General features: G+C 39.5%; 1 protein-coding gene across 3 annotated transcripts in view; it reads left to right on the top strand.

Moving 5' to 3' along the window:
* rab28 (RAB28, member RAS oncogene family) overlaps positions 1-13,344 on the top strand; it is a 31,965-nt gene that overhangs the window by 1,119 nt on the left and 17,502 nt on the right. For all 3 annotated transcript variants that reach the window (XM_025063145.1, XM_025063144.1, XM_008326527.3), the window contains exons 2-4: positions 4,544-4,640; positions 8,147-8,235; positions 10,301-10,430. In XM_025063145.1, the coding sequence (XP_024918913.1) occupies positions 4,544-4,640; positions 8,147-8,235; positions 10,301-10,430 (316 nt within the window). The remainder of the gene's footprint in view (positions 1-4,543; positions 4,641-8,146; positions 8,236-10,300; positions 10,431-13,344) is intronic.

The following is a 13,344-nucleotide window of genomic DNA, read 5'->3' as shown; positions in this document are numbered from 1 at the left end:
GTTTTGAACTACTCCAATTATCTGTGTCTGAGCAGTTTAGGCATTCTGTTGGTAAAAAATTGCTACTATTTTGCTACTGTTCTAGCTTGAGTTTTGTTTATCTTTATTTGAATTTTTGTTGATTTGGAAATGTTTTGCTTTTTCAGTGGCTTAACTCTAAAGCTTGCTTTTACTGCAGTGAGTGGCTTAACTCTAAAGCTTGCTTTTATAAAAAGGCAACTGCAGTATACTACCTAAACGTGTTAAAATGGAACACTAGTTATTACATAACACAATAATTACATCACAAGTACCACAGCAGGAGCTGTTAGCCCTCTGTTTTTTCAAGAGATTGAATCTGGACCTGCATGAAAAATGTGGTTAAATGTAACTGGCACTACATTTTAGAAATTATTTTTGAATAATCCTCAGGAGAACCATTGTTATTTTCTCATTTGAAAGAATAATAAAAAAAAATACTGTCTGGAAAAAGAGTTTGTGTCTAAACTGTGAGGAAATATACCTTCTCTTAATTTATCGTCTCCATGTCCAGGAGTGATCTCATGGACTGCCCCATTCCCTTTAAAACCCACTGTGACTGAGTTCTTCAGTCTGTTCATTAAAGTTATGTAAAAGAGGTGAATTCAACCATTTTCTTCTGTTGCCACACCAAACACTTTTTGCAGGAAAGCGCAGAGGTTGTCATGACGATCCAGCCACTTTTTCTTCTTCACTGCATCTCCATTCCGTGACTGAATTGTGGCAATGTTATGGGAGCGACGTCAAGTGGCTTCAGCTATACGTCCCCTTTTCATAATCTTTGCTTCCTCAGAAAGAAAATGAATGTAGCTGTAATGGTGAGACCCAGTGTGAAAAATGAATGTTCTCATTCTGGAAAGTAGACATTTTCATTTGGGGCATAGTTGCGGGGGGGAGGCTAGTGGAGAACACACACAACTCAGTTCCCAGTAGATACGCTACATTAATAACCATCCCCTCTCTGCTGCCAGGTGTCAGCCCGTCACTGTCTGAATGACTTACCTGCTTGTCTTTTTTGGGCAGAAAACAGCCGCCCAGCCCCCATTCTAAGTAGGCACCACTGACTGACATCTTGAATGCTGGTTTCCCCCCTTATTAATGTCAATTTGCTCAACAAATTGCAATTGGATCAGTTTTTCTTGGACAGCGTTTTGCGCTCTATTTATGCCTGTGGTCAGTTGTCCATTCAGGACTAGAGAGGGAGATCTGAGATGGTTTGTCCACCTGAGCTAGATGTTTTGAAAATATGGTGGCCCGCGTATTAAGGCCTAGGCCTAATGTAAACACTGGGCTATTTTTTTTAAACCTGATTCCTGGCAATGTTCTTTACAGTCTTCTTTTGCATACACCATAAATTTGCACTACAGCTGTGAGACAAAGTTATCTAACTACTATTCTGCCCAGTGTCCAAGCTAGGGGTTTTTCTATAACTTAATATACACAATGTCAAACCTGGCGTTAAAAGTAGGTTAAAAGCACTTCACAAATACTAAAAATATAGAACTCAGACACGTATTTAGCCTGCATGTGCAAATGTTTACTTAGCCACACTAATTGTTTTAGCCTGCATGTGCAAATGTTTACTTATCCACACTAATTGTGTGGAAAAATCCCATTTAAAAAAAACACTCCAAACGACCATCGCATTTTTTATCTCATGCCCCCTAGTGGCAGCACGCACAGCTCAAGGGTGTACACAGCACATTTTGGGAATCCCTGATCTAGACATTTTTTCGCCTGTGGGTTTGTAGGATCTAATAATTTTACAGGTATTTTCAGAGCCTCTGTTGTTGACGTTTCAGTGTGTTCGAGCGTCCCATTTTGTTTATGCTGTTGTGCTAATTTGACTTTTTCAAAAACATTTTATATTATAAGTAATAATAACCTGTTTAATATAATACAACATACCATGCAAACACACTGTTTGGATCTCTTTTCTGAAAACCAACATGTCTATCCGTCTGGACACTTCAAAGAAAGTCGAGAGCCTGTTTTTGAAACCCTGCTGCAGAAATGCACAGCCACTCTTGTACGCGTTACATCACATGGGCAAAACCAGCTTGCCATATTTTTTTTCTTTGATTTTTCTCTCTTAGTTTCTTGTTTCAGTCCAACTTCCCCCCCATTTCCCGGCAGCGCTTTCATTTGTGACCCTGTGCTGTTCTCTGTTGGAGTGTCAGGATTACGCCAGTTTTTATATTTGCTGGTTAGCTACAATTGTACGTTGGAAAAAAAAAAACGTCTATGCTGAGGGAGCAGAGCCAAGCTACTGGAATGCCAAGACAAATGGCCAGCTAGGCCAAACGCAAGCATGTGGAATACATTTTTGCTGTCCAAGCTTGTTAGGCCTGTGTTGTCAGTGATTGTTTGGGCTACTTAAATGGCCGATTTTCTCCTTGTTGCGTCAGTCACCTCTGGTAATTTTTCAGTCACTCTCCAGACTGTGACATGGTCTGCAGGTTTTGATTAAAAACGTCTGCAGGTTAGTGAACTTTTAAAAGAATTAGGTGGATCAAAGTGTGCGTTGCAGCAGCGCTAAGGACATATTAATCAAAAAAGACATGTTTAAATGCTGATGCTACACATTCAGCAGGTTTAATTCAGAGGAAGGATTTAAGAAAACCCACACCAGGATAAATGTTTAATAAATAAAGTATAATAAAACCAGGTTTGGAAATTATTTTCTTGTGAACTCCACATGTACTTTCATTTGGCCTATGTTATGCTATTTTGGAAAACTCTTTTCCCAGATCTTGGCAAATCTTTAGCTATTTCCCTCATTGGCCATCATGTTTTAGCTATCTTTTCAGCTTTCTTTAATATTAAGCAATATTAAGTTTTTTTTTTCTGCACATTTTTTGTAAACTTTTCCCCCTATTTTGTGACTAACTAAAGCTGTTTATGGAAATACTTTTTATTTTTGTTTATTTTCAGCACAGTAAGCTGGCAGTAAACTGATTCTGGGATATATTTCTATATGGGATATATATATCACTTTTTTGTTTCCCATAAGTCTTAAGGCTATTTCTTTCTTTCAGCTGAGTTATTGATTTTACTGCCCTTTTACTAATGCTCTCTAATTCGTGATTTGTAATGATTATCACATTAACAGAAACAGTGGTTCTCACACTTTTTAGTTCATTTCCCACTTTGAAAAAGTTAGGATTTCAAGCCTCACCTGCCAATAAAAAAGTTATTGAATTAAAATAAAGTAACGTTATATTTTATAATGACTCAAAGTCAGTAATATCAAATAACACAAAGTTCAAAAAGAGAAAATAAAAGTGCAGTTGTGCCATCATTTCTTGAACCTTTAAATTGGCGAATGATGAACGAATGTAGTTTAAATCTTCTAAACCCAGGTGACGGTCACGAGCAGTGTGAGATTAGTGTTGCTTCATATTTCTGCTCTGTTGATGTCAGCACTGCTCTAAAGATAGCCAATAGACTTTCAGCTCTTCATCCTTTTTCCCCCTGTGTCCTCATTCACCAAAATGAATTGTACTTGGCACCTCAGGCCCAGACGATAGATTCCCATGGATTTGTGGTGATCCCTATAACATGGCTATTTTCCCCTCATTCTTAAACATCACAGTGACAGTGATGGAGGTTTTATAATTTGTAGCAATTATTAGGTCTGCCGTCTGGAGACGTGACACATGCTCTGCCACCTGTTTTTCCAATTCAGGTTGATTTTCACCGTCACAACTGTAGCTGAGGAGCGAGGCGACAGACAGTTACATCAGCGCACCTCCAAGTCGATCACTTTGTGCCTGTGTGTGTGTTTTTTTAAGGTGCTTAAGATGGATTTGTTGTGATGAAATGAGTGTCCAAGGTTTCGCTCCAGCACCAGAATTTCAACTGTGGAAAAAGAAACCCAAAAAAGAACCACCGAGGAGTGTTGTGATATGATAACTTATCCCTCTGTGTTTTTAGAAATATTAGGAAATTGAAATATTGTAAAAAGCTTAGTTTGGCACTGACTCTGAATGGAATAAAGCTTTTTTTAAAAAGAGTTTCAACTCACCACTGAAACCCCCCCCCCTTTTCAGGAAGTTCTTTAATACACTGTGTATTTTCTCTGGAAGGACTTCTACAGCATTTTACATTTTTCTTTGAGCTTTGCTTGGATTTTCTTTTGGGTTTTTAAGTCTAAGGTTTTACTGTTGTGCAAGGAATTTAATTTTAGTTTACCATGATCAAAATGCATTTCTGTTTGTGAGATGAGGATTTCATTTGGTCATATTGTAATCACACAGTGACCCCCCCCCCTTATGTTCAGCCCTGTAATCACACAGTGACCCCCCTCCCCCTCCTTATGTTCAGCCTTGCTTTTGGTTGGATATCTGCTAAAGCAACTTGGAAAAAAATTGAAATGCTGGTGTTTTACTCTCCAAAAAATCTCCCATGTCCCATTTTTTGGTCTTGACTCAGTCTTTGGTTCCAGTGTGATGTTTTCTGTTCTGTTGATCAGAGCAGAGCTGCTCTTAGACGATCATTCTCTCCCTCTTTGTCTCTGTTTCAGACGTCACTCACCACCCGGTTTGCTCAGGAGGCCTTTGGGAAACAGTACAAACAAACCATCGGTCTGGATTTCTTTCTGAAGAGAATAAGCCTTCCAGGTGAGACACCTTCCTAATCTTCTGGGAGTGTCTGTTTGTTTGGAGACTCGACCTTGACACGTGTGTTGCTTATGCACATAATAATAATAATAATAAAAAAGATTTACGGAGTGCATGGATTGCGGTGAGTACATGTCAATAAAAATGTTGTACCTGTAACTTTTACTCTTAAGAACATATTTCAAGGAATGGAAGATGAAGTTCTGTTGAAGGGCTTTTTTTTTTGCTGTGACTTTTTCCATTTTGTTACATTAAAGTAGTGTGAAGGAAAAGGAAAAAGATCTACTCTACTGCTATGATACCTCATAGACATTAGTGCTGTATGGCTGCAGTAAGTTGCAAGGATCTTCAACTGGTGGCCCGTGGGCCAAATGTGGCCTGGCAGACTATCCAGTCCCATTCCAAAGGATCAAAGGGAAGATATTATGTGAGCCCCACTATTAAAGCAACTAAAAAAAGTACAACTGTGACTTAAATAACTATTAATAATCCCCACAGTGTATGGCTTTATTCAATTTTTTTTTTTAAATTTGAGTGTCAGGCCGGTGTATGTGAAAAACTTCAACAAATATAGTTGGTGACCCCTGGTATATGATCTGATAGCACATGGTGCAGCTCCTGGTACTATATCCCTAGTCCCTCCTGTTGATTCCTACTTTGGAGTATACTGGACATTTAACACAAAGGGGCATTTCTCCCGTATCCTCTTGTTCTCTTAGTCGCAGTTTTTCTTCAGGTGAATTCAGGAGTTAAACACATCTCTTTTCTGGGAGCTCCTCTTTCTGGAGTGTCTGCCACTTCTCAGAGTGATTCGCTCTGAAAGCTCTTCTCTCCAGAGCAAACAGCAAAGTGTTTTTTTTAACTCCACAAGGCCAATGGACAGCTTATGTCCAAAGGGGCGAGCCTCGCTCATAATTCTGCGGGCTCAGTACAGAGTAAATACATTAACGTTTTATATCCATATCACAGATCCCTCAGTTCAACTGATCTTTGTCCTGCACCACATAAAACATTCATGTCCTTATTTGTTTATGTTGAGCCAGCAGGAAAAAAAAATCACATTCTGTATCCCCCCTCAGATCCGTAAAAGAAATGTTTATTGACTGATGCTATATTTAAACTCCGTCTTTACTTCCTACCATGCAAATACGGGGGGATTTTCTGAATTTTAAATGGCATTTTCTCAGAGACTGCCAAGGCCAGAAGCTCCAGAAATCTGCAAAGTGGCTCCATTCTTTCATTACTAATAAAACAACATTAAGCGAGGGCAAATTAAGTGCTTAATGTAAAAGTTGTGCTGATTTGTGAATGGGCTGAATGGTTTCATTTTGATTTTGTGTCAGTTTCAGCTTACGAGACTTAGAGGAACTAAACCCCCAAAAATGTTGTGGTGGAGTCGGAATGAAAGAGCCAGCTAAAAGCACAGGCTCCGTAAAATGCACCAGAACAAATGCTGTTAATCTCTTTCCAGTAAGTTCTTTCCTGAAATAATCAAGCGTTCCTCAAGCGTTTCACTGGAAGCTCTGTTCAAATGCAGGGTCCAAACTGTACGTCTGTACCAGTGGAGCAGCAACAACACAGGACTTTCCAACACCAGACTTGTTAAATGTCCCATTTTCTGCAGGATTGAGTGTTGATGAGCTGATGAAGAGGAGGGTGGTTCTGCAAAGTGGGTGGTCCCAAAAAGTTTTGGGACCACCACTCTGCTTTGTATTAGTTCCTATGGGGCCATAACGCTCTGCCGTGTGCAGCAGGGGGAGTGCAGCCTTTAGCACCGGCCCCTATCTCCATGAAGGCCCGGCCTGTCAGGTTTAATGTACAGTTACTGTGCTAATTCAAGTGAAGGTGAGACCAGGCCAACGTTTACACCACAGCCTCCTCCTTGTGCGGCTTCACAGTGAGACCTCTTCCAGATGTCAAATCAATAAGATGGAAATGTTATAAGAAGCAAAATGTGAAATGTTAAAATATCAAAATCTACATGTGTAAATACAAATCATGAGTCAGAGTGCTAGGATAAACAGGAGTGTTACACAGTTGTTAAAAAAGTGTAATGATAGTGTTTAGATCCACAAAATCCAATTCAATATTGAGTGATTATTCTAATGAACAAAATTAGTCACTAGCAAATTACCTGATATTGTACATGAACCTTCATTAGAATGTATTATATCTGAATAACTACACCTGTATACATTAGAGATTCCCTTATTTTGTTTATACATTTTACATTTCATAATGAAAAATCATGTTTACTACTTTGTTTGTTGGAAATAAACAGTACAAACAAGCAAACAACAAAATCTGGTACAGGGTTGTGTTCAAAACAGACCAGTAGATGGAGTAGATTCATGAAATTGTTGTCCGTCTAAAGCGGGAGGTTGAATATTTACTCTTCAATTATTAATATAAGCATACATTTAAAGTATAAATTGAAGTCTTTGGGAAAAACCTGTCAAACCAGTGTGGTCACTTTTAGATCTTATCACCAGACCACCTTGTCTGTGTGGCTTACGCGATCATTTCCTACCATCTGTGAGCAGAAACATGCCAGTGGTCTTGAGTCAGCGTGAATCTGTGTAAGATAAATAAAGCTGGTGTCTGAGGATGGGTGGGGATGGTGTCTTTAGACGTTATTCATCGCGCTGCTCCGTGTGGCTTTACGTTGACACTGTATAGTCTGGATGTAGTGACTGTGAACCTCGGCGTTACCTCCCCTCGTTTCTGACGGCGACTCATGAAGGGCGAGTCGTCCAGCCGTGTCCACAGGGTTTGCTCTGCTCCCCGTCACCGCTCCAGCCCTGTACAGGGCCTTCATCGCTCTCACACAAACTCCTGGCTGTCTCGTCCCCCCTCCTCTGCTCTCCTCCACCTCTTTACGTACCACTTTTTTTTTTTTTTTCAACCACCCCTTTCATTTTCCAGAGGAAGAAAATATTTATTTGGATTTTGGTTTTGTGCCTGTCCATCTTTCTACCTCTTCATCTGCTGTTTTATTTCCAGAAACATAAAGATGGGATACTTTCCCCTTTATTCTTATTATGTGTTCAATTTTAACTATTATCCTAACAGCATGTAATTCCACTCACTTTTCCATACTGTGAAGGGAATGGACACAATTCAAAGACCTCTTTCCAGGCCAAAAAGAACAAGGTTTTTGTAAAGAATGTAAAATTAGCTAGAATGTATCCCCCATAATATTTGCACTGGATTTTGTCAAATGTGATGTAGATGTGATGGGTCACTTATGCGCAATTAAATGACTAAAATGTTGATGCAGGAAAATGAAAATTATAATGAGATGTATACATATTTTGTTAATTGATTAAACAAAATTGAAACCCTTTTTACTCACTTAAAAAAAACAAATGAGATGTATACATATTTTGTTAATTTGATTACATGAATTAAAATTGTGGACATTTTTAAAACCGTTTTTGCTTACTTAAAAAAAACCCCAAATAACAAAAACCAAACATATTTCTGCATATTTTTCTCCCCTTTAGGGAACCTGAATGTGACGCTGCAGGTCTGGGACATCGGAGGCCAAACGTTAGGAGGAAAAATGCTGGATAAATACATCTACGGGGCACATGTGAGTTGACTTGAATTCATACTTTTATTACAGGTCTAACAATATGTTTATTTATACTCAATATCTTCAAAATGTTTCAATTGTTACAACAGGTAATGCACAGAGTAACTAAATTCCAACTTCAGTTGTGACGACACATTTGGTTAGCATTTAGCACATAGCTTTGTATTGCGAATGGAAATGATTATATTCAGTTTTCTTCACTAAACTACAATAGCAGTGGATATAAGAAAATTGAATTGGCCGAAGAAAATGTGTTACCGTTGTAGTTGAAACAGGCCAGGCTTGTAATACATCCACCATACAGTATAAACTTGGCCGAAACAGCAGCATCTGGCTGTGGTTATGATTGGTAGCAGAAAACAGAAAAAGTGCAAAAGCATTGCAGACTCTTTGTATGAAATTTACATTTTCTACATGAGCGACAAAAGGGAGAGAGTTGACATGAGCGGAAAAGTAAAAGTAAGCATGTGTAGCAGCTTGTCAATAAATGAAAAGCAAATTAATGTCTTTCCACATTTCATTTTGATTTGACACAGATGATGCCGTTGCCATGCTGAAGTTGTAGTTGTCCTAAAAAAAATTAATAATTCAATTCTAACTTTTTTTTCTTGTCCACACGCAAACTTTCTGAGGATCCCTCCTTTGAAAACCACTTGTTTTGAACACTTACTCTCGTAAAGTGAAATACAGTATGTCCTGTTTATGTGCAGTCATTCTCCAAAGTCTAGTAATTTTGTATTTTTTACTTTTATTTCAATATTTGTACTGTCTTGCATTTTTTGTCAAATTATTTATTTTGCATATAAAAGATCTTGTTTTTATTGTAATTTTTTCTTTTTTTTAATCTCTGTTTATTAGTTAAATTTACATTTTCTTTTAAATTGCTGCAATACAAGAATTCCCCAGTGTGCATCCAATAAGAATCTAATCTGATCTTAAGCAGTTCCCACAGAACAGCTATGCAAAAGCATGAGCTAATTGAAGGTATTCTTTTCACCAGCTGATGTGTGTACCATCACTGTGTTACTACAGACAAGTGTCATCTGTCATCTGCAGAGTGTGTCTGAAGAGGCCTCAGTCAGGACTATAGTTGTTCACAACGTACACTGCGGCACAAAGCCTGACTTGTTACCTCACACCGGGGGGAAAAAAAAGAGTAGTATGTTATTTTCTATTCAGTGAATCTCCATGGTTTTACAAACACAGAATGCTGTTCTTTAAACAGTCTTCTCATTATGTTTGCCGCACTTCCTCCATTCATTGTTGGCACTTTCTCGTCTGCGTTTTTTGCAAACGTTCACACCTATTGTTGCTCACTGTGCGTCCTGTAATCAATCACTGCTGTTCGGGAGCGACTCGCAGTAATTGTCAGAGGTGTGAGCTGTCGTCACCAACCTTTCATGTTGTGACAGTGCATGTCTTCCCTGGACAAAAAGCAGTAGACTCCCCCCTTAAGTCGTGTTGCATCATGCAGTGAAAGTAAAAGAGAGAACGTTTACTTTGGCTCATATTCATTTTCAGGTCCTGCAGAAACAACAAAGGTTTCAAGTCGCGATCACGGGATAGTTTAGCTATTACATTGGAGCGTCGGATTTATGATAACAAGATTGCTGTTATTGATCTTAGAATAACTAGTCTGTGTAAAAAAACAGCTACCTCCGACTTAGCTGGAATTTTTTTTACATGCCTTTTACATGAAACCTGAGCTACATCTTACACTAATATACTTGTCACATTTACTCAAACACTCAAGTCAAGTAAAAAAAAAAATTAAATCAGGTAATCAGATCTTCAAACAGTGTATAAAGATGACCCTGTTTGGATTAAAACCATCTTGATCCGACAGCAGATGATGTATGAGAGAGTCTCAGTGACTGCAACTCTGTCCCCTTCTCAGAAAGGAGGAGCAGTGCCACCTACTGTTCCCATGCTCACCTAGTGTAACTCACCATGAAAGGCTATTAGAAATCCAGCCATGTGAGCACATCCATAACTAACCAGCAGCAACGAGACTGTAATGTCAACATATTTCCATCTCTTTCTCTTTATTTTCCCAACACAGGGTGTTCTCCTGGTGTATGACATCACCAACTACCAGAGCTTTGAGAATCTAGAGGATTGGTTCAGCATAGTGAAGGCAGCCAACGAGGAGTCCGACGTCCAACCCGTTGTCTCCTTAGTGGGAAACAAAAGTGAGTGTTAACAAAGATGCATAATTACAGCTCACGTGATTGTTTTCCCGCTACTTAGAATCTAATAATCTAATGCTTTTTTAAAAAGGGAAATAATAGTGTTCTTTGACACGTTAACTGATTATTATAAAAACAACACTCCTTTAGACCATCATGAGAAGAAGAAGAGGAATTATGGAACCATCTCAGTCAGACCTGTTATTTTGTATTGTTGTTGTGTTGTTATAAATGCAAGGACAATGTGTAGCAGTTAGCATGCCAGCGTTGCAAGCAGAAAGCAGAGAGTCCTGGGTTTGATACCCAGAGGAACCACGTACCTCCGGCCTGTTGCAGCAGATCTGCTGTTAACAGAAGAATATCTCAAGTCTGTACAAATTATTATTATTATTCTGTTTTCCATCCATTCCGTCAATTTTGTTCATGCCTGTTGCAGCAGATCTGCTGTTAACAGAAGAATATCTCAAGTCTGTACAAATTATTATTATTATTCTGTTTTCCATCCATTCCGTCAATTTTGTTCATCAAAAACAGGCCTTTGTTATAAAAAAAATGTGGAATATAATTCTATAGATTCAATGGTTGAGTTTTGAATTCTCCTGAGCTGCAGCAGATATAAAGAGTCAATTTTCCCCTGACAGATTTTTTTTTTTTAGCTTTGCGTGTCTGTGTTTGTGTGTGGAGGAGTGACTGTTTGATGGTAGCAGACGTGTTTGTTAGAACACCAAATAACTGATTGCTGTGATAAGCCGAGTCGATAAGAGAGTGAGGGCTTCGGAGCGATGGGTCGAGCTGATGTTTGTGAAATCTAGGGAGTGAAGCCCGATGATTTAAGATGCCTCGGCCGATGGACCCAGGGCACCGCTTATCTGTACCGAGCCCCCCCCCTCTTCTTACCCGGCCAGGACCCATCATTCCAGTTCTGCGCTCAGTGACCAGAATTGTTGGTTAAAGAGACGAACTGGACATTAACCAGACGTCTCTCCTCCTATCAGCCTGCACCCATCCACCCATCTCCAAAATGAAGAGTAATAATGATGACGCTTTTTAAAACATCCCCTTGACGGATGTGCAGTCCCGGCTGCTGTCGTGTTATTGTAGAGCGAGGCTTCAGAGTGCGTGTGATTCCGTGTAAATGGTGGCTGTCCACCTTTTTCTGGCGATGATAAACGGTCAACAGAGTGGTGCCTACGCGCAGGAAGCTCTCACTAATGGTACTCAACACGGGGGACTGCAGGACAGGCTTTAATTCTCCTGTCTCCTGAAGATTCGCTCGCCTCCGTATCCGTTGCATCTTTTTAATGCCTCGGGCTTTAACGCAGGGCGCCTGTGTATTTAGGCTAGGTTTTGCGTGTGTGTACCGTAATATTTAAGCAGTGTACAACCTGCTGTCAAGGCCCTCAGCCCAACACTCATACCTACTCTCACCCTAATGACTCTATCGCCGAGTATGACCCATATGTGCTTTTTTTTTCTCTTCCTAAGAGCTAAAAGAAAAGAAAAACAAAATCCCACACAGATTGCCCCTCAAGGAGCAATCCATTACCTCTTAAGACCCCATGAATCCCAGGACCCTCCAGTGTTGCTCAGGGACCTTGACGAAAATTGGTCTTGCAAAGAACTTAAAATATTTCGACAACTACAGTTGCTGTTCCATTCTCTTCTCCACACCCTGGCAGAGAGTCTGTTGGTCTATGGTTTGTATGTGTGCCATTACTTATGGTTTTTTTTTCTTCATCTCAAATTCTTTGCACGTGTAAACAATAGGGCAAACGTATGGATCCACAGCATCTTTTTTGGGACAGTTTTCAGTTAAATCATTCCCATGATATTTATTCAAGTGTGTTTGTCCCAACTGGAAAAAAAAGTAGAACCATAACAAGGAGCTTATGAAAACACTCCAGATTTATGCCCTGTCCGTGGGGAAAGATTGTCATTTCAACACGAGGATTTTATTGTGTTTACTGCTTCGTGCTCGACTCTTAGGTTTAAACAAACGTAAGAAGCAGAAAGCAGTTTTTTTTTTTTAAACCAAAAACAAAAGCACGTGGTATACTTTTTCTTCCCTGCAGGGGGTGGAATGCCCAGGTTTGAGTGCTGTAGTGCTCTGGTGGAGTATCATTGTCCAATATTATTTAAAAAAGACATCGCTGCTGCCTTCGTTAGTAAATTCACATGTGATATTTATTTTCTTTTTCACATCTGATTTTGTGGTTTTGTATAGACAAAATACATCTGTCCATTTATATACGTTCCCCATATATTGAGACCATAATTACATACATACATTGTTGTATTTATAAATACACATTGCTAAAAAATATTTATATATATGTACATATTAGCACATTGGAGCCAATTAACACAGCTTTGCTGAAAGCAGGTACATAGGAGAGCCAAAAGGATTGTGGGAAGGAGACCTTGTTATGTCATCGAAACCCCTATTTCTAAATTATACTCAGAATAGTAGTTGTCCCTAACTTCCTTGATGCGTCCCTTTTCATGTAATTCTTCTCACAGTGTCCTCTGTACTGGTTCATTAATGACGTGGTCCCCTCCTCTCCTCACGCTGCCCTCACTGCCCTCCTGTGCTCCGTCACTGCAGAAACAACCCTCCCTTTCTTTAGCGTAGCCGTAGCTAAAGGTGAGGTCGTACTTGTTAACCACTGGTGTGCTGGACTCCCGTGCCCTCAGCTTGCCGCCCACCGTATCGTGTCACACAATGACACCACTTGAAACAATTCGGGAGAGAGACACAGAGGAAACAATGAAATGTTTTACTAAAGGGCACACATATGTGCACGCAGGTATTTATGGCATCCACACACAGCTGTGTTTTTTTTTTTTTTTTTTTCAGAAACACATGGGCGAAGAGAACGCTGACCTCTTGGTCTGTTTAAACATTTTTTAGCTGTTT

This window comes from Cynoglossus semilaevis, chromosome 15 (assembly GCF_000523025.1).
Source record: "Cynoglossus semilaevis isolate Cse_v1.0 chromosome 15, Cse_v1.0, whole genome shotgun sequence".
NCBI lineage: Eukaryota > Metazoa > Chordata > Actinopteri > Pleuronectiformes > Cynoglossidae > Cynoglossus > Cynoglossus semilaevis.
The sequence above is the reverse complement of the archived record's forward strand: the minus strand, read 5'-3'. Positions and strand labels throughout refer to the sequence as shown.